Source organism: Notamacropus eugenii, chromosome 3 (assembly GCF_028372415.1).
Source record: "Notamacropus eugenii isolate mMacEug1 chromosome 3, mMacEug1.pri_v2, whole genome shotgun sequence".
Classification (NCBI taxonomy): domain Eukaryota; kingdom Metazoa; phylum Chordata; class Mammalia; order Diprotodontia; family Macropodidae; genus Notamacropus; species Notamacropus eugenii.
Genome location: NC_092874.1, coordinates 360,634,551 through 360,656,667, shown reverse-complemented (window position 1 = coordinate 360,656,667; position 22,117 = coordinate 360,634,551). Strand labels below are relative to the sequence as shown.

General features: G+C 36.9%; 1 protein-coding gene across 13 annotated transcripts in view; it reads left to right on the top strand.

Annotated features, from left to right (window-relative positions):
* The window catches only part of PPIP5K2 (diphosphoinositol pentakisphosphate kinase 2), a 93,728-nt gene that overhangs the window by 23,591 nt on the left and 48,020 nt on the right, over positions 1-22,117 (top strand). For all 13 annotated transcript variants that reach the window (XM_072597294.1, XM_072597292.1, XM_072597301.1 and 10 more), the window contains exons 4-12: positions 280-370; positions 8,596-8,681; positions 10,618-10,772; positions 11,122-11,223; positions 14,146-14,307; positions 16,083-16,204; positions 20,085-20,186; positions 21,350-21,436; positions 21,994-22,069. In XM_072597294.1, coding sequence (XP_072453395.1) covers positions 280-370; positions 8,596-8,681; positions 10,618-10,772; positions 11,122-11,223; positions 14,146-14,307; positions 16,083-16,204; positions 20,085-20,186; positions 21,350-21,436; positions 21,994-22,069 — 983 coding nt within the window. The remainder of the gene's footprint in view (positions 1-279; positions 371-8,595; positions 8,682-10,617; positions 10,773-11,121; positions 11,224-14,145; positions 14,308-16,082; positions 16,205-20,084; positions 20,187-21,349; positions 21,437-21,993; positions 22,070-22,117) is intronic.

Sequence of the window (22,117 nt, the reverse complement as noted above, 5' to 3'; positions counted from 1 at the left end):
AGTCCTCTTAAATGTCCAGACATTTTTTGAAGATCTGTGATCTAGCCAAGACCCTCCCATCTTCTCCTAATGAAATGGATGTTTATTTGTTTAAGTATAAGACTTTCAACTTAAGCTAACTGAGCCTGAAGCTCTAGCCTGTCAAGATCTTTATAGCTTCTGACTTTACTTAAGGATCATGTATAAGGTTTCATGTCTTTTTATCTTTTTAAAATAGCATTTTATATTAATATTCTTAGTAATTTTATTTATTAATGCCATGTTCTTTAAAAACCTTAGGATTTCCACTGGACAAAGCTGTTGCCTATGCAAAACTCAGGAACCCATTTGTGATCAATGACTTGAATATGCAATATCGTATCCAAGACAGGTAAATTATACAATTAAATCAACTTTGTACAATTAAAAGTACTGATAAAGTTTACTCTTGTTTAAGTGAATAGTTATTCTAATCGCATTGGGACATGGAAAAAATTTAGGAGCAACGAGGGTAGTTTTACAAGTAGAGAGAATAACTAGGAGTTTAGAAACAGTTCAGCAGGACTATTCTGCAAAAATTTGCTCATGAGAGGCACTGCTGTGGACAGCAGGAGACGAAAGAGAGAAGCGGGTTTTGAAAGCCTGATTTAGAGCCTTGGCATGTGGCTGGTAGCAATATAAGCACTAATAAAGTTGGAGTTAGAACTCAATAGAAAACGGGATGTTTGAGGTCAAACCTTGGCTTAATTTAAGAACAAAAGGAATAAGTAAAAACCTTAGAAGTGTGTAGCACATGATAGGAAATCAGGAATTGGAGTAGGAAAGGAAAAGACTGCTAAACTGCTGAAGCTATATTAGCTATACGGTTCTCATGAAGAAAGATTCTAGATCTTCTGAGGTAGAAGCAGTTTCTAATATTCCAAAATGTAAGGAGGATCTACAAGTATGTGCCAGGAACTGTGCTAGACATTAGAATTATAGAGACAAGTACCCTTGAGCTCGTATTCTAATATGGGCAATAGCATATTTCTATAGGTATATACAAGACATTTACGAAGAAACCTGGGAGGAGAGGTTAGAAGGAGCCACTGCCAGCCATGAGGTCCAGGAAGAGTGTTATGCAGATGGTGTTACTTGAGCTGAGTCTTAAAGGAGACCGAAGATTCCCAAGAAGCAGAGAGAAGGGAATGCCTTCTAGGGGGAGCAGCCAGCACGGAAGCGTGGAGATGGAAGCTGCTGTGCCTTGTGTGAGAAACAGCAAAAGAAACAGCTTGCCAGCACTACAGAGTGCATGTGTAATAAGGCTAGGAGGGTTGGGTGGGAACAGATTGCAAAGATGCCAGAGGAGTTTTTATTTGATCTTAAAGATGATAGGAAGGCACTGGATTTCAATAGGGGGAATGGCATGTTCAGACATGTAATTTATTAAAATCAGTTTGACTGCTATGCAAAGAATACATTAAGAGTGAGGAGAGACTTGAGGCAGGGACACCATTTAAGAGGCTATTGTAGTAGTCCAGGTAAGAGGTGGTGTAAGTCTGACTTAGAGTGGTAACCATATTGAGATGAGGGGATATATAAGAAAAATGATTTATAGGAAGAAATGGCAAGATTTTTCAACAGATTGGGTATGTAGTGTGAGTGAGAACAGGTAGTCCAGGGTGAAGCTAAGGTTGCAGATGTTCCTGAAAAAGATAGTTGGGGAGTGGGGTCAGTAGGGACAGGGATAATGAGTTCTATTTTCAGCATATTGAGTTTAAGATGCAGTTGGAACCTTGAATTCAGAATGGCAGTTGGTGGTGCAGAATAGGAACATGGATGAATAGAAAAGGCTTGTAAAAAATAACAGGAACAAGTGAAGACTGCTTTTATGTATGGTGGGAACAGGAAGTGAAACTTTGGAAATAGCGAGGGAAGGAGGAAAGGGAAGTGAGCTGGGGCCTCGTGTGTCCCTTGAAGAATGACTCCTAGGAGTCAGACTCAATATATCTGAAATAGAACTCATTATCTCCACTTCCTCCTGCTGCTTTGTGGCCAGCCTCCTCAGGTGGGAAGACCTTATGTGCACTAGCATCCTGACACTTCCATCTCCTCCTGAGCACAGCATGGCTCCTGTAGAAAAGCTGTTAGGAGCCAGGTTAGGCATCTTCCACCTGTACCAGAACAAGACATCTTCCATCTCCCAGTCTCCCCACTAGGGTATGCCAAGAAGAACAACCTTTCTGTTGACTTGAGGCCTCCCATTTCCAGCTATACCTGTCCTTTGACACGCATGAATATTCTCACACCTGGTCATACCCTTTACATTTCAGTAATTCTGAACTCATGTAAATCATTATCCAAATCCTATTCCACAACCCCTACCACCCAATTCCTCATTCCCATCCCCATTAACCCTCCTACCCCAGCTAGGCATGCCCTTCCAGTGTGCTGTCTGGAATGTTGATTCCATAGGTGACAGATTTCCTTTCATCATTCCTTCCACCTACTGGCTCTCACCAAAATCTGGCTTTCCCATGATAACAGCCAAGAAAGGGAATTGAAATAACTTTGCCATTTCTTCTTTCTCCTTCACTAAGTAACTTCTTTTCCTTTGAAGTACATTCTATTTATCTGTACTTCCCAATAAAAATGGCGGTAGTTATTGTCTACAGACCTCCCCTCCTGTCTTCCCCCAATCCTCTACACACACACACACACACACACACACACACACACACACACACACACACACACACATACACACATACACACACACACACACACACGTACACGTACATGTACATGTACACATACACCTGCCTTACAATTTCCTATTCCTGCCCTCATACCAGGGGACCACCCTCACATATCCTAACTTCTCACTTCCTCAACCTACTCACCACCTATGAGCTACTTCTCTGCTGCGCCTAAGCATAAAGATGGTCATTCCTGATCTTGCCATCACATACAAATGTTCCATGTTCACAAGTTCTGAAATTCTCTTCTGAGAGACTTTTCACTTCTCCCTCTGCCTTCCTTTCCATGCCCTTATTCTTCATCTGCACTGTGACCTGCAATCCCTTGAGCCCTCAGTTCTCTCCCCGGCTATTCCTCCAGCACTAACCACTCTCTTTTCTTCCCTCATCTTTTCTCCTTAGTGAGCCAGTTCAGCTCTCCACTGTCCTTCTCTCTCGAGTCCTTAGTACCTTTATCCTTTGACTGATTATGCTCAGTGAAGCCTAAGCCTTAGTTCACTTCTACACAGATGCTGCTCAATAGAAGTAGAGAAAATCATGCAGCCCTTATGGCTAGGTCTTCTACAAACTTCTTCAGTTAGGCCCTCACTGCTGCTGTGTAATCCTGCTCTATTTCCCTTAGCAACTCCTTATCCTACTCTGCATGGCCATTCTTCCAAACCTGTTCATCCCTCTTCAGGCTTCTCTTTTACAGAAGACATTCAGGCTATTTGCTGCGACTCCCTCTCTCTCCCTCTTCCTCATCTATCACTCAAGTGCCTTCTGCCACTGTGTTCTCCTTCGCCCCTGTTTCACAGGATGGAGCAGGCTTACTTACCAAAGCTAACCTCTCTGCTGCATTCCATCTCCAGCAGTTTTCTCCCTCTGTCATTTCCACTCTTTCAGTTATTGTCAATCTCTTCATCTCTACTGGTTCATTTTCTGCTGCCTACAAATATGCTCATGTTTCCCCTATCCTTAAAAATCTCACTTGATCCTTCTATCCCTGATAGCTGTCATCCAGTTTCTTTTCTGCGCTTTGTAGCTAAACTCCTTGAAATAGCTATCTATAATAGCTGCTCCTCCTTTCTCTCTTCTCCCTCTCTTAACCTCTTACAGTCTAGCTTTCTACCTTATTCCACTGAAACGGATATCTCCAAAGTTACTAATAATCTCTTCATAGTCAGCTCCAGTTGCCTTTTCTCAGCCCTCATTCTTGACTTCTCTGCAGCTTTTAACACAGTGGATCACTCCCTCCTCTTTTATATTTTCTCCTCTCTAGGTTTTTAGGACAGTACTTTTCTCCTGGTTTTTCTCTTCCCTATCTGGAGGAAGAGGAAGGAGCTTTCCTTCTGTCTCCTTTACTGGATCCTCTTCCAGACCATACCCTCTAAGCATAGATGTCCCTCTGGGTTCCGTCCCAGGCCTTTTTCTCCCTTTACATTACTTCACTTGGGTGTTCTCATCAGCTTCTGTAGACTTAATGACTATCCTTATGCTGATTCTCAAATCTATGTTTTCTGCCCAGTTCTCTCTATTGACCTCCAGTCTAACATCTGCAATTGCCTTTCGGACATCTCAAACTCAATCTATGTGAAGCAGAACTCATTATCTCTCCCTCTAAACCCTCTCTCCCTCCTACCTTCCCTGCCCCTGTAGAGGGCAGTGCTTTCCTGCTAGTCCCTCAGGTTCACAATCTGGGAGTCATCCTGGATTCCTCACTATCTCTCACTCCCCGTATCCAATATGTTGCCAAGACCTGTTGATTTTCACCTTTGCAACATCTCTCAGGTGTGCTCTGACACTGCTACCCTTCTCGTATAGGCCTGTCTGTGCCTTGGTTATTCCAACAGCCTGTGGTAGTTTTGCCTGCCTAAAATTTCTCAGTTTCTACTCCAGTCCAGTTTCTGTTCAGCCACTAAAGTGATTTTTGTAAAGTACACATCTGATCATGTCACATACCCTCACCCCCACCTCCGCCCACATACACGTTCTGCCCACTCCGAGTTCTTCCTACTGCCTCCCGGAACAAATGCAAAATGCTGTGTATGCCTTTCAAAGCCCTTTATGACCTAGACCTCTCCTACCTTCCCAGTCTTCTTATACCTCACTCCCTTAATATGTGTTCTTCAGTCTAGCAACATTGGCCTCCTAGCTGTTCCTTGAACAAGACCCTAGAGCTCCTATATTTTCTCTGACTATTCTCCATATCCTCCTTCAGTCTGACTGTTTATTCTTCTTTAAGTTCCAACTAAAATTGCATGTTCTACAGGAATATTTCCCAAGTGCCTCTTAATTCTAGTGTTTTCCCTCTTTTGTTTTTTCCTGTTTATCCTACATATAGCTTGCATGGTATGTATTTGTTTGCATGTTTCCTTCCCCATTAGATCTTAAGGTCCTTGAGGGCAGGCTTTTTGCTTGGTCTTTTGTTTCTTTTTGTATTCCCAGTGCTTAGTACAGTGCCTGGCACATGATAGGGTCTTAATAAGTATTTATTGATTGATATTGATTTATTAAATTTCTGCTATGTGCCAGGCACTGTGCTAAGCACTTTACAGACATTATTTCATTTGAACCCTGTGAGTGCTATTAATGATTTCATTCCCCATTAGGGAAAGTGGAATTATTAATTTAAGTATTATTCACTATTTTACTTTTTCCTTTACTTTGGAGAATGATGTTTAGACTGGAAATGATAAGATGTAAATAATTGAGGGATTTGAATCCAAAAATAAGTGAAGCAGTAATAAGAGCATATATGCTCTGAGTGATTTGGTCACCAACTGGAAAAAAAAATTGTATGATAAGCACTCCTGGAACAACTCATTGATTCATTGCTTATATTTGGGAAATCCTGCTAAAGAGCAGAGATGTTTTAGGACTAGAGTAAGCATGGTGATTTTCAAAATGGTCATGGAGGATTGTTTTTATGTTTTCTTCCCTTAGGAAAAGAGCAGGGGAAGACCTTTCTAATTTATCAACATGTCAGAAAAGTCTTCCACATCTATAGTCCCCTCTTTAGCATACGGTGGGGCTACCTTCTCGTATCTCTCTTCTTTGGTATCAGCAAGTATTTCACTGCATTCCGTTTCTTTTTTAATGTCCTTTGCCTTTGCATTCCCCTTCTAGAATATGCATTACCTTCGCATTTTCTTGGTTTTGCTTCATTTTGCAGAGAGGTTCATCTACATCTCAGCCTTCCTGTTCTTCTGTATATTTGTTATATTTATCATCAGTGATAGCTGGCTAACAATAACTGTTAAGTAGCACTTGCCATGTGCCAGAGAGGTTTCTAAGAGCTTACAATTATTATGTCATTTCATTGGTCCTCACAATGTAATAATTCTGGGATGTAGGTGAGTGTATGGAAGATGCTTCTGTAAACATTTAACGTATATTGGAGTCTTCCTTTTTATCATTGATTTCCTTGGTGTATATGGAATTTCAGGGGCAAAGGATATGAACACGGTAGTCACTTTGCATAATTCCAGATAATTCCATAATTTCCAGAATGATTGAAGTAGTTCACAGCTTCACCATGAATACGTTAGTGCACCTCTGTCATGCTCCAGCCCCTCCAGCATTGGCTGTTTCCATCTTTTATCATCTTTGCCACTTTGCTGTAAGAAGAAACACAGAGTTGTTCTAATTTTTATTTCTCATTATTAACTGTTTGCTGCACTCTTTTGTGTGGGTATAAATGGTTTCCATTGCTCTTTTGAGACCTGCTTGTTCTTATCTTTTGACCACTTACCTATTGCATAGAATATATTTCTTTTGGTTTGACACGTAATTGGATGTCAGTGCCTTATCATAGATATATGACCACAAATTTTTTCCCAAATAACCTCTTATGTCAGTTACATTAATTTTATTCATTCAAAATCCTTTCAGTTTCATGTTTTTAAAATAATCTGTTTTATCATTTGTGGTTGCCTCTATGTCTTTGGTTAAGAATTTACCCCTTAGCCACTGCTCTGAATAATACCAGAATTGATTTTTTTTCCAGTGGTAGAATTTTTTTTTGGTACGATTTTTAATAATAAGATCACTTTCCTTTTTTTAAAAATAAGTTTTTGTTGGTATCCTTTTGTTTTTTGTCACCCACATTTCCCATTGTATCCTTCTGTCCCTCTTTTTTTCTGAGAGCCATTCCTTATTTTAAAAGTTGAAGAGGGAACTGGAGTCCGTGTGATTCATTTAAGAAATTAGGGAACTCTTAGTTTGGAGAAAGTAAGACTCAGAGGACACCTGAACTGTTTTTTTCTACTTATCCCCAAAGGATAGAAGTAGAACATTGGATTAGAAACAGTGTACATATAGAGGCAAATTCAGCCTCTCATTATCGGGAAAAAATTCTTAAGGATTGGAGCTATCAGAAAGTAGAATAGACTGTATTGTAGATAATGAGTTCCATGTCACAAGTGATCTTCATACAATTCATTTCTGTAAACATTTATTAAGGGTCTACTATGTACTCAGCACTGTGGTAAGCCTTAGGTTCACAGAAAAAAGAAAAAGTCCCTCCCCTCAAGGTGCTTACAATCTAATGTGGGAAGATAGTATACAAAATAAAGCTGAAAAGTGGAGAGAGCCATTAAGGGTGATCCAGTGTGGGGGGCATGATGTTAATGGAACTGAAACCAAGCAGAGCCACTCATGGAAAGTATAGCGGGCAAGTTCTGAAACCTCTAAAGGAAAGCTTTGGGAGGCCTTTATTGTTGATGAAGTGCTTCATGAAGCACTCCCAGCAGAGGTAAGAGACCACTGAGGGAGCTGAGAATGTGTTTGAGCATCAAAGCAGAGTCTTGGTGACAATCCCAGAAATCCTGTACAAGGTGATTTAGGCTCCAGGTCAGGGTGGAATTTGATGTTCTTTGAGGTCTACTTGTGAGTTGGAGCTTCTATTTCTGTGGTGGTCAGTCTTGGATTCTCCCCAGCAGTTCAGATACAGAGATAGAGAGAGAGAGAGAGAGAGAGAGAGAGAGAGAGAGAGAGAGATCGTGTGATCTCCATAATAGAAACAGGGGACCTTAGTTTCCTCATTTGCTAAATAAGAACAGACTATATGGTTTCTGAGGTTCTTTCTGAAGGGGACTATATTGCTTCTGCAGTCAAAGGTACTAGGTTCTAATTGCATTTCTAGTACTACTTAATATGACCTTAAATAAGTTACTGTGCCCATTGTACAGTTTCCAAAATAAGGGGATTGGACTAAATGATCTCTAAAATCCCTCCTTAGAAGGCAGCTGGGTAGTACAAGAGATAAAGTATCAGCCCTGGAGTTGAGAATACCCAAGTTTAAATCTGGCCTCATACATTTAATGTCTGTGTGACCCTGGGAAAGTAATTTACCTGTTTTCCTCAGTTCCTCATCTGTAAAATGAGCTGGAGAAGGAAATAGCAAACCACTTTAGTATCTCTGCCAGTAAAACCCCAAATAGGTTCAAGAAGGGTTGGACATGACAGAAATGACTCAGCAGCAGCAAAGATTCCTTCTGTCTCTAATTCTCTTACTTTGTAAATGAACCTAACTGTAGTTCTGTGATTTTTCCCACTATGTTAAAACTTTAATAATAAAGATACCTGTATTTTAAAAATTATTAAATTATATTTATCTTCAACATAAGATAAAAAATTTGAACTAGTTGACTGACTGAAATCCTACTTTGATGCTCTTGTCATTTTACTAGCACCCTGCTCTGCTTTTTTACTTCCTTAAGTTTTTAAGGTATTAAAACTTAACAGTACTCTCTCCAAACTAGCAGTGATATTATTCATGGTGCATACTTATCAAAATCTCACAAAAAGATGGTTTACTGATGATTTCTCCATCAAACAAAGGTGGTTATTATTAACACTGTTGAGCTTATTAAAGTATTTTTCCCTTTTTCCTTAGGAGAGAAGTTTATAGTATTCTTCAAGCTGAAGGTATTCTACTTCCTCGTTATGCAATTTTAAACCGAGATCCAAATAATCCCCAAGGTAAGAGAACTTTGTCATGAGCAAATTGTCCCCTAACACCCTCCATGCTGCATCAGTTGATGTGGTTGCAGGAGAATTCAGCCATTCAAACCAATCTTCCTACTAGTCTCAAATAGTTGCTTGATGTGGGGGGAATTTATTTAGAGCAGAAGTCAGTAACTCTGCTTAATTTCCCAGTTCCATGCCCAGAGCAAATCTGAAGATATTGTGGTCCTCAAGGAAGTCACTGGATGATGATCAAGGTAGACTTTCAGTTGGTCATAAGGGGTAGCAACAGTTAGTCCTGTCCTAGGGAAGGAACACTCCAGAATGCCCTAGTTCTTCTGCTAAGCACATAATTCCCCCAAAGAGCAATGTCTGTCACTGTAATCACAACTATTTTCTCTTCCACTTGACAGGGTAAAGATTTACCCAAGTACTCTACTTACTAACAGACTTGTGGTTCCCTTAAAGGGTATTTTGCCACTTACTTACACTTGCGCTTATCCTTCATTAAAAATTCCATGTATTTCATTCCACTAATTAAGCTCCAAATGTTATTTGAATCTCCTTTTAAAATCTTAAATCAGTATTGATACAACAACCTATGCTATTACAGAATTAGCAATGACATACACATGCCTCCAATTAATGCCTGATTAGATAAGAATTATGCTATGGCATACATTGGATTGTCACATTCCATTGGGATTAGTTTCAGATTTTTTTTCCTTGAATATATTCATTTTTATTATTTGATGACTTGATGACTTAAGTGGAGCTGGTTTCAATCTTGAGGATGAAAGCCAATTGCAGTATTTCAAATTAAACTTAACTGAGTGTTTTTGCAATTTCTTGGGACTTTAATCTGTTATTTGGTATAAAACAGAAATATACACAGAGAAGAGTGGGGGAAAGGGGGAAGGGGGCCAGAAGTCATATAGTAAAAGGATTCAGTTAGAAGTTGTATAGTCTGTTAATTGCAATTAAAGCTTTCTTACATCTTTATTTTGAGATACTTTGTTGTACTTAGGATTTTTTAAAGCTCTGCATTGTTTCAGTCACTTAGAGGACTCATAATACCTCTTAGCCTCTTAATGATAGGCTTGTTGGAGGGCACGGGAGCTTCGTGTTTATTTTTCTAACTAATTTAAAAATATTACTGTTTCATGTGATATCTGAGATTAGCAGTCCCTTGTATGTGTCAAAGTATAGTCATTTCCTGAGATTATTTGCACTTTCATTTAGAGTAATTTTTTATTTGGACAAAAGAAGAAAAAAGGTCACAGTAGGGTGCTGAAGTACCAAGCTATTTCACTGCAATTGTTTCTCCTGATTTCTCTTTAGTGAGATACACCAGCCAGAAAGATTTCTGATGGGAATATTACATCATAAAGTTGGTGTACATTTCTGCATGCAAAAATTTTTTTAACTGAAACAGACAGACCAATAGCTGCTTCTTTTCTAGGCTACTAGTGGTTACTCTATTTTAAATTTATCATGTTCTCTAATATGTATGTAACCTGGCATTTTGCTTATGACCTTTTAAAATTAAGCGTAGTAATTCAATATTTTATTACTATGTTAATCTGAAATTTTTTCAAAAAAAAAAAAACAAAACAATTCCAGTGCTGTGGAATCTATACAGGTAAGTTTTTTTTTTTTTTTTTTGTGAGCACATACATGTGTGTTACCTTATTAATAAGTAGCATGGTGTAGCAGAAGGAGCACTGTGTTTGGACTTTTGTTGGTTTTAATCCTTTCTCAATTATATCACTTTCCTTTTTGACCTTACACAAGCCACATGATTTCTTTGAATATCAATTTCGTCATCTGTAAAGTGATGATCATAGACTACTTGACCTCCCAGAATGGTTCAGAAGATTAAATGAGATTGTGTGTATGAAAGTATTTTACTAAAATGTAAAGTATCCTTTTTTTGTCATTGGTGTTACAGAATGCAATCTAATTGAAGGGGAGGATCAAGTAGAAGTAAACGGAGAAGTTTTCCAAAAGCCATTTGTAGAAAAACCCCTCAGTGCTGAGGATCACAATGTTTACATTTATTATCCAACATCTGCTGGAGGTGGAAGCCAAAGGCTCTTTAGGAAGGTAAGACTCTGCTATCCTAGTTAACAAATATTTTTGGAGTTTAGGTACATACTATTATGTATTTTTTTAGTGGCCTACTATAATTCTATACTGTATAATAAAATTACAAAATAAAATAGCTATAAATGTTCTGTGAGAAACTCATAAAATTGATATCTTAACAAATTACCCTGATAAAATCTGAATAATGTTTACATTTATCAAAGCTTAATAGTCTTAACTACCAATCCTGATAATTGAAAAAAACTTTAAAGAACGGTAAAAAGAAAAAGAAAGACTGTTGAGTTAGAAAAAAATGGAAAGCACTCTTCCAGAAGTTTGTGTATTTGATAGAAAATTTTTGTTTTAGATTGGAAGCAGAAGTAGTGTTTACTCCCCAGAAAGCTGCGTGAGAAAAACAGGCTCATACATTTATGAGGAGTTCATGCCTACAGATGGCACTGATGTCAAGGTAAGACTGACTGATAGAAAGATGGGGTAGTACTGTACCTTGATCTAAGTGTTTTAGGAATTAACCAGTACGGGAAATATCATTAATATAAACATTTGGGCACATAAAACTAACTTGTTGCTTGAGGATCAGATGTGTTTACAAAGTACATTTTTCAGTGTTCTAGCTTTTTCTAAAAATTCTGAATTTAATTGAACACAAAAAAAATTTTCATATACAAAGCAGAGCAGAAAAAGAGGATTGTATGTGAAAATAGAAATTTCTATTATGTCCAACATGTTTTTAAAGTATATTATAAATTCAACATGGTACTTTCAAAGTTGTTCTGCATATCTGTTTTTTTCTGCACATGTTTTTAAAAAAATGCTTTAATGACTTTTTCTTTCTTTTTTTGGCAACCCTATAACTATCCTTTTTGCTCCCTCGGAGTAGAAAATATTCACACACTGCAGTATACACACTGCTTGTAACAAATAGACAACTGAAGCAAAACGAATTCACATATCTGCCATGTTCAAAAATGTATATCTTATTTTGTGCCTTGAATTTTGTACTGCTCTCTCAGATGGGTAGCATTATTAGGACATTTTAAAAATTGTCAAATGATAAAAGCCTGCATAGTTGTTCTTTTGCATAATACAAGCATATTTACATATAGTAGCTCTAGCATTAAAAGAATCCTTAATTTCACTTAATTAGTTTTACAAACTGAAGTTAAATTACATCATATTAAATGTTTGTTAAATGATTGTTTTTAAATCAAAGAATTCCTTTTTTTAAAGCAAATAGTACTCTGACAGTCTTTTATAGAAAGGAGTTTTCATATAGAGATTGTTCACTTTTTATATGAAAATACATTTTTGCATAAGACAAGTTAAGGTTTGTTATACACAGAAACTAAATTATGAACAGAAAATATACTGAAATGTTTTATTTTTTTTAGCCAAATTCTTTAGAACTTCTTCCAAGAAACAGTGTTATTATATGGTGGTTAGTTTATCAGTGTAACCTACAAAAACTTGGCCTGTAACTGATGTGTTATAGTACTCTACTAATGGACCAAATATAATCAACATGTTATAGCAGTGTTTCTGTGAAGAAAATGCATCCATGTTTTCAAGTAGGGAATCCCATAACTACACTTTAAGTATATGTCCACATGCAGCACTTCTTAAACTGTGGGTTGTGACCCACTGAAAGAGTCATGAATGGAAAAAGTTTAAGAAACCCTCTTCTATAGTATTAGGATCAGGGAAAGGCTGTCTTCAGAAGGTGGGATTTGAGCTAATTCTTAAGGGAAACCAGGAAATAGAGGTAAGGAGGAAAAGCATTCTAGACCTGGGGAGAGAATTCTGTTTTGGACATGTTCAATTTGAGATGTCTATGAGACATCCAGCTCAAGATGGCCAAGAGGCAATGGATGGTTTAAGACTGGAGCTCAGAAGACTAAGACATGATACATAAAGCTGGCAGTCATCAACACAGTTGAAAATTGAACTGAAGGGAACTTATGAGATAACCAAGACAATATAGAGGGAGAAGAGAAGGCCTAGGACAGACCCCTAAAGGACACCCACAGTAAGTGGGCATGATCTGAATGAAGACTGAGCAAAGGAGACTGAGAAAAAAAAGTCAAATGGGTAGGTGGAGAACCAGGAGAGAGAAGTACCATAAAAACCTAAAGAGGAAGGAGGATTTTCTTGATCTCTAGTATTAAATGTTTCAGAGAGGTCAGGAAGAATGAAAATCAAGAAGAGGCCATTGAGGCCTCTTAATTATAGCCCCTTAATTAAGACCCCTTAAGTGCACTAAGAAACCCTTGTAACCTTGAAGACAGCAATTTCAGTTGAATGATGAGTTTGGAAACCAAATTGTAGAGGATTTAGGGTATTAGGTATATAGGCAGCTTTCTCAAGGAGTTTAACCACAAAGGAAGGAAAAGTAAGTAAGATATTAGCTATCAGACATGGTCATATTAAGAGAGTTTTTTTGGTTTGTTTGTTTTAAGGATGAGCACGTTTTTAAAAAATGAGCATGTTTAATAGGAACGTATGTGTAGAACCTATATAAGATTGTATGCCATCTCAGGGAACAAGGGGGAAGGGAAGGGGGGTATGTGGGGAAGGGAGGGGAAAAAAATCTAAGATATATGGAAGTGATTATAGAACACTGAAAACAAATAAAATAATGTAATAAAAAAATAAAAAAAGACATGAGCATGTTTGTACATGTTGGGGAAGCACATCATTAGGTAGGAATGCTGTACCTTCCATCTTTGAAATTTTGTAATCCTATGATCTCTTTTTTGCATGTGAGATAACTGAGGCTCAGAAAGGTTAAAAGATTTGTGCATAGTCACATGGGTAGTTAATATTAGTGGCAGGATGTGAAACCCAGGTTTCCACTGATTCTGTCTACGTTTTCCATATGAACTAGAGTAGAGAATTTAGTATATAAAAAACAGCAAAGGACCCTCTAGGTTTGGTGTAAGGGTATTGAATAGGGGTCTAGGGATGTTCCCCACTTGGCTGGATAGCCATGGGTGGAGTGGAGAGAGGAAGGAAAATGTGAAAGTTAGTTTCCCCCTTTTTTCCCCAAAGACTAGCCTATCAGAAGTAGAAATAGAAGAAGGGAAAAGTGAGAAAATCTGCAGTCTTGTCCTTTAATACTTATATTTAGCCATTTGTATGTTTTATTTAAGAAGCCTAGGTATATAAATAAGGGGTGCCTTGCTTCACGTTTTTTTAAGTTAACTTGACTTCTGATTTTACTTGAAATAGCTAAGCTTCGCTGGTGCATTTATGATAAATGTAATTTTTCAGAAACATGTCTGTTGTGTAGGGAGCTAGTTCTGTGCTAGTTTTTGCTATGGATTGTTTCCATGTTTGTTATCCTTTGACTTGTTCCTAATATTTTCTAAAGGTATACACAGTAGGTCCAGATTATGCACATGCTGAAGCGCGGAAATCCCCTGCACTTGATGGGAAAGTAGAACGGGATAGTGAAGGAAAGGAAGTCAGATATCCTGTTATCCTCAATGCTAGAGAGAAGTTAATTGCTTGGAAAGTCTGTCTTGCATTTAAGGTAAAATGAAGTGAAACATTTAAAAACATGTAGAATCTCAGTTCATAAATATTTTGTAATAGCATATTTGAATTGGGATGGGTATTTGGAGTTGTACATGTAATGTAAATCAAAAAATGTATGCTTCACCCATTAGTAATATGCCTGTCAATATTTCCAAAGTTCTTGTAATATTATCAGTTCCCACATCTCTTCTTTCTCTTCTTCACTGAAACCTTATTAACTTGGACCCTTCTTACTCAATACATATGATGCTTCAGGTAGGATTTGGGCTAAAATTTCTATTTGCTATTAATCAAATAGTTTTCTTAATTTTAAGGAGATGAAATTTTTCATTCTGCCATTTCATCAACAATTTTGCATTTGTTATGCTGAGGACATATTATAGTAGCTTTATATAAGTATATCTGTATTCTTAAGATTACAAAAGAAGCTTTAACTAAAAGTGTGCCAAACTTGGATAAAATTTGATCTTATAATGTAGAAGAGCAAGAAATTCCTCCCCTCAGAATGAGCTCATGCTTTTCTGTCTACTCCAGTTCCCCAGAGATGATAATGACGTAGGATCACATCCTTTGGGTGGAACTCTGAAGGGCCATATGAAGATTCCGAGGCATTTAGCTTAAGAGCAGACTTGAAGGCAGTGTGGTAGCTGCCTTCAAGTATTTTAAGAGCTGTCACCTAAAAGAGAGACTATAATTCTACTTGACCTCAAAGGATGGAACTATGGGCGATGGGTTGAGTTTGTAAGGAGGCAGAGTTATGGTAGATGTCAGGGGGAAAAAAACCATGTCCTAACAATTAGAACTTTCTAAAAAGTTGAACAGGCGACCTCAGGAGGTTGTGATACCTCCTCCCTGGAGGTCTGAAAGCAAAAGCTACACGGACCCCTTATTGGGTCGTCTTTTTCTTCTGTGGTTTAGACTAGATGGCCACTGAATTCCCTCATAATTTTAAAATTCAATAACTCTTTATGCCATTGAGCAGCAGGCAGTGAAAGGCCTGGAGATCATTTCATGTAAGGAATTGAGAATATTTAGTCTAGAGAAAAGATGCCCTGGGATGAACTGGAAGGCAAATGATTGGCCACCTTCAAGTATTTTAAGGGGCTATCATATGGAACAAGAATTAGATTTGTTCTGCTTGTCCCTAGTAAGCTAGAAAATGCAAGGAGATCACTCTGCAGCATAGTGTAAGAAAACATGCTAGCAATTCAATTCTATCCAAAAGGGGAATGAAATGATTAGAAGGTAGTGGGTTCTGGTGGCTTCTGAAGCCTCTTCCAACTTTAAGGTTCAGTAAAATGCTGCTCATCCTGAGATTTATTACTTTGGAAATTTCTTCTTTATATATAATAATTAAAAGCTTTCTCCTTTTGGTTTTGGTCAAAAAGATCTCTATTAATCAGTATGTCCATTAAAAATATTTTTCACTAAAAATTTTAAAATATTTCCTAATTAGCTTTGTTTTGTGGACTAAGCTTTAAGGTTCATTGTTCTACGTCCATTAGTGTGCAAGGATTGTCAGAATAAAAATCGATGATGGATAAATAATACTGCTTTAGCTGTCCTCAATTACAGATAAATATTTTTCCCCTTGAAATGGCAAGTAAATAATTTTGTGAAATATATTTGGGTATTCATTACTTGTTATGTTTATCACAAGACTTTGAACTTATAGAAATGAAGGTAAGAATCTACTACTAATGAAAATGTTTCTGTTTATGATTAGAATTGTAACATTTGAGCTCAGAGTTTTAAATTTAATTTTAATAGCAAACGGTTTGTGGCTTTGATTTGTTACGTGCCAATGGACAATCCTATGTCTGTGATGTCAATGGCTTCAGTTTTGTGAAGAATTCTATGAAATATTATGATGACTGTGCAAAAATACTTGGGTAAGAATGTGTTGTATTTTCATTCATCCCTTCCCCCCTTAAATATAACTGTTACAGTAGACTACCATTTACTCAATTAGCTAATAACTAGAAAACTCAAATCAGAAGAATGACTTTTGGCATGCTGTACAATTATAATTGATCTTCATAATAGTTACTCTCAGATATTGCAAGATATGAAAGGGCTCCTTTAATAATGAAATTTCACTTATACAGTATAGATTTAATATGAAGTGTATTTCATTTTATTTTGGTTCTCTAAAATTTTTAATTCAGTCAAATAAAATGAAGTATGTACTGTGTAAAGAACACTGTGCAGTCTTGCTTCTGTCCTTAAAACTCAACTAAAACTGTCTTCTTCCAGGTTACCAGTTACCTGTGTTTTGTTAAATCCAGTGTTGTTTTTTTTTTTCCCATTCATGACTTCATTAAAGCATTTGACATTGTTGACTTCTCCTTTCTACTGGTGGCTTATTCTTCTCTCAGTTTTCATGTCACTGCTCCTGCTTGGTGTTTTCTACTTATTTGACTGATACTTCTCAGTCTCCTTTGCAAGATCATTCACATTTTGCGACTTATATGTAAGTATACAGAGAGACTATCTACTCTTTGTTCTGCTAAACTATAATTCTTTTAAAGCAGCTAAAGCTTACCTTAGCTTGTTCTGGACTCACTTCTCAGTTTTCTTAATAATCTCATCAGCTTCCATGGTCTACAGCTATGGTCTACTCAAATGACTTGAAAATTTTCATATCCAGCTTTTGTCTCTCCCCGGAATACCACTCTAGTCTATTACTGACTGTGTATTAGACATCTAATTAGGTATCTTAAACTCAACTTATCCAAAACAATTTTTATCTTTTCCCCCAACCCTTCCTTACCTCTACCCAGTTCCTTCTATTTCTGTATTAGGAACTATCATCTTTCCTGTTACCCATTTGCTGTAGGCCAGGCCTGCCTTGACTTAATATGGTAGTTCAGATTTGAGACTTAGAGATTCAGGGAACATTTGTCCTTTTTTAGTTGTTTTTCAGTTGTGTCCAACTCTTCATGACCCCACTTGGGGTTTTCTTGGTGAAGATATAGGAGTGGTTTGCCATTTCTTTCTCCAAATACTTTTACGGATGAGGAAACTGAAGCAAGCAGGGTTAAGGTGACCTTCCCATGGTCACACAGCTAGTAATTGTCTAAGGCAGGATTTGAACTCAAGAGGAGTCTTCTGACTCCAGGCCACCTACCTGCCCCAGAGGACATTTCTTACTTAAAAGATTTACTTAATCATACTTGATTCAGGTATGCACAGCCTCCCCTTCTCTCTTCTCTGTAGAGGGAGCTGTCTTCTCAGCTGCTCAGGGTGTGGTGATTCTCTTGGGCCTGGAGCCAACTCTAAAGATCACTGACTTCTTATAGGTCATTCTGTTCCATGCCCTTAGGCAGTAAGGAAGCCTCACCAGGGCTAGAACCTTATGGACCAAAGGATTCTCAGGGACAGTTTCCTTGCCTTTTAGTCGGGAAAAAAAAAAAAATCCTAGCCTAGCCTACTGCATGGATGTTGGTCCTGCTAAGCCCAGTTTAACCACCTTACAATAATAACTGTTTTTCCCTTCCCCTTCTAAGTCATTTAATCAGTGGCCATGTTTTGTTGATTCTAGCTCTGTATCTTTTTCTCTTGTCCCCTATTTCTGCTTGTGTTTATCAGCTTCATTGAAGTGTTCATCACTTCTCATCTAGACTGGCTGCTGCCTTTTTTTCTTTCTCAATTAAACTCCTTGAAAAAACTGTCGATATTCTAGTCTTCTCAGTCTTCTAAACTGAAATCTGGCTTCTGACCTCCTCATTTAGTGAGCTAGTCTCTCTCTTAATTGACAACTGTATTGATCCCTTTCCACAGCATTTGACATTGTTGACCATTTTTTCCTCCTGGGTGCGCTTGCTCTCTCTCACTCTCTCTCTCTGCTTTTTTGTGATATTATTCTCTCTTGATTATCTTAGCCATTCCTCAGTTTCCTTCACTGACTCTTTTTAGATACATGTAATCCTCACTAACTGTCAGTGTCTTCCAAAAATTTCCCCTGGATCTTCCCCTTTCTGTCTATATTTTCTCACTTAATGATTTCATTTAGTGAGCTTCCATAAGTTCAGTTATTATCTCTATGTAGATGATTTTGATAAGTAGTCTTAACCTTTCTGGTTCTGAAATGGAAGTGCCATTTTCCCTTCTGCTCCACGGAATCTCTGCCTTCCTTCAGGACCTCAAATGCCAACTCCTATATGAAGCCTGACCCAATCCTTCCAGTTGCCAGGGTCCTCCCCTTAAAAGTGACTGAGTATATTTTCTTTTCCATGTTTATGTTGTTCTCCATTCTCCCCCACAGGGCCCCTCACCCCCCAGTAGAGTAGGCTACTTGAAGATAGATGTTTCATTTTCATGTTTATGTCCCTAACACTCAGCATGGTTGGTTTTTATTGGTTGTTGTCACTTGTGCTCCAAAAGGACCAGAATGACACCACTATGTTGGACTTACAAGGTAAAGTGTGTATGGCTGTGGCTGTTTAGACTAATCTGAGCCTGGAAGGCCGTAGCACAGGTCAGGCACAAATAGTCCATAGGAACATTTGAAGAGGAGTTGTCTCTAAATTTGTGCTTCTCATATTTCTTTGGAGCTACTACAGTCATTTTTCACTCAGACAGCACAGTGCCCTCTTTGATGTAGGCGCACCATGTTGGTCATTCCTTTGCCAGTATCTCCTGTGTCTCACAACCAATTCCAAAGTGAATGATACAACAAAGACACTCAGAGTAATGCCTGAAAGGAAAATATTAGGCATCTTATAAATGCTTGTTGAATTGATTAGTTAATGGGGAATTTCCTCTCACTGAGGCAGAGAAACAACTTGGAGTCCTAGAAAGTTACCTGGATAACTGAGAGGTTATGACTCACCCATAGTTACATAGGCGATGGGTTCCAGAGCTAGAACTTGAATCCTTTCTTCCTGACTCTTCTGCTAATTCATGCTGCTTCTCATTTGTAAGTTAAATATGTTTAATAACAATAGATAAAATTAGTTAAGAAGTGCATCTTTGATTCAGGCTATTGAATCTTGTCATAAAAGGTTAGAGTATTTATAAAATTTTATACAAAATGTATATAATTTTATATGAAATTTTATAAAATTTTAAAGTACTTGCAAGTGCTAAAAATATGTGGTACACTTTTAAACTGCCCAGAGTTAGTTTTTTCAGTCTTTTAATACATTCAGATGTCATTTTGACTAAGAAGGAAACCAGCAGCATTGCAAAATTTGGAATAGCTTTTATGAGTTGACAGTGAACTGGTAGCATTTTTTAACACTTAGAATAAGTACCAGTGATTTATAAACTAAGTCATAATAAAGAATCAAATAATCCTAATTAAATATCTGTTGATTTTATAAACATTTATTTTTTAAATCAGTAAGCATGGGCAATATCAGATGCAGAGATGAAAAAGGCATTCATTCCCTCCCTTCCCTCCAGCCCTGTCCCACAAACTCACAACTTATGAGATGTGTGTATAGTACAAGTTACTATATAGTATAAGTATAGAAGTACTTATAGTATCAGTTCCTGGTTGTTCAGATGCAGTGTTTTTGTCTGATCTCACATCTCCAGCCGCCTTTCAGAAATCTCAAACTGGGTGTCCAGTAGACATTTTAAACTAAATTAGTTTAAACTATGTATGTAAGGAACAAGATTTTGGGGAGCCAGTTTCTCAGATTTTAAAGACTATTTGTAAATGGTGGTTTGATAAGCATCTTTAGAATCTTGACATTTTTATACTGTTCTAGGTCCGATTTTGAGATATAAATATATTGTTTCATTTTGTCTTTTTTTTTTAAGCAACATTATAATGCGAGAGCTTGCTCCACAATTTCAGATCCCCTGGTCAATACCATTAGAAGCTGAAGATATCCCAATTGTACCAACAACATCTGGAACTATGTAAGTTTATTTTTTTTTCCACTATTAGTTTGAATTGTTACAAAGAAAATAAAGTTTTCAAAATTAAAAATAGTAATTTCCCTTTGAGTTTTTTTAAATGTAGAGATTCAGAATTCTGTAGTTTCATGACAGTGTGTCACAGAGGATAGAGTACTTGGATTTGAAGTCAAGAAGACCTTGTTTAAAAATCTGAACTTTGACACATCACACTAGCTGGCTGACCAGGGACAAGTAGACTTAACTTCTGTGCCTCATTCTTATCTTTAAAATGGGAATGATAATCTGAGCACTTAGTTGATGTTCAAGTAAGATTATGTATATAAAGGCCTCTTTTTGAACCTCTAAGCACTATATAAATTATTGTTGAACTATTATAGTTTATATATGTATATAGAAAATATATTTTACATAATATAGTTCATACACACACACATATGTATATATATAACAACAACTGTTATTGCTAAAATCTAAAATACTGGTAAATGCATAGTTGATGAGTTGCTGTTCCTGTAGTTTTATGGCAAAGGACAGGTGGTAGGTAGAGGCTTAGAACAAATCAGACACCTCGACTACAGGTTTATATTTTGTTGTTGTTGTAGTAGAGTATATTGGGCATGAGTGTCTTGAGATACTAGTGTTAGGAATATAGGGATTCTCAGACTAGAATAACAGCAGTTCCAGTACATAATAGGATGAATATGACTTTTTAAAATTTGGTATATACTATTTGGAAAACTTTTCCCTTTGACTGTTAAACATATAAATATTTTGTATTGCTACTCGGTAAAATTGCAAGCTCTCAAGTACAACTTTTTTTAATCTTCATACATTTTTAGCTTCATTATATTCTTCTGCTATTTAAGAGATTTCATTGCGATCCTGGACCTTCTTGTATCCTAAGTTTTTTTAGCTTTGAAACACAAGTCAATTGTCAAGAGCATCTTCTTGAGAAATCGCTTCCCTGGGAGAAGTGCAGAAGTACTCCTGTATAGCTTAATGTCTCATTTTCCATTGTTAAGAAATATTTTTCAGATTTGTTGGGACTTATCTCTCACTTTAACATTTGATAGTTGTTAATACATTTATATGATATGTTTAAACCTAAAATTTGCAGTGTAAATTTTGATTCATGAAACTTAGCACATATTTTTCTGTTTCAGGATGGAACTTAGGTGTGTTATAGCAGTTATACGTCATGGAGATAGGACACCAAAGCAGAAAATGAAAATGGAAGTGAGACACCAAAAGTGAGTGATAAATAATTTGCCGTACTCAAGGCTCTTTAAGAGAGTAACTGACATTTAGCTTTTATTTAGTTTGCTGTGTTGGCTGATTTTTCTGTTCCTATAAATTCTCTGTAATTTATATTAAAAACTCCATTTAAAACTTTTTTATCTTTACCATTATCTGAAAAAAATGGAAAATATTCCCAAGTGATTAAGAATAATCTCTACCTAGTTTCATCTTTTGTTCTCAGAGTTCTATTGACCTTACTCCTTCTTTTCCTTATTATCTTCAGTGTTCTGCAAAATAGTATAAGCAGATGTTGTAGAAGTTTCTACAATTTGTTCTTCTAGTGCTGGCAAGTAATAAAATATGAAAACATGAGCATTCAAGTGGAATTGCTTACACAGTCTTTTTTTCTGTAACAACCTCATGTTGGAGACTGTGTGGGGATTGTTTGTGTCTTCTATGATTTCCTGAATACTAGCTTGGTGAGCATTAAAGGGGGCATACATTTTATCTAATGAAAATAGACTTTTTCGTTGTTCAACTAATAATATTCTTTGTCTTCTCTTAAAAGATTTTTTGATCTTTTTGAAAACTATAATGGATATAAAACTGGGAAATTAAAATTGAAAAAGCCAAAACAATTACAGGCAAGTTTATTTGACCTATTTTTCTGGTCTTATAATTTGTATAACAGT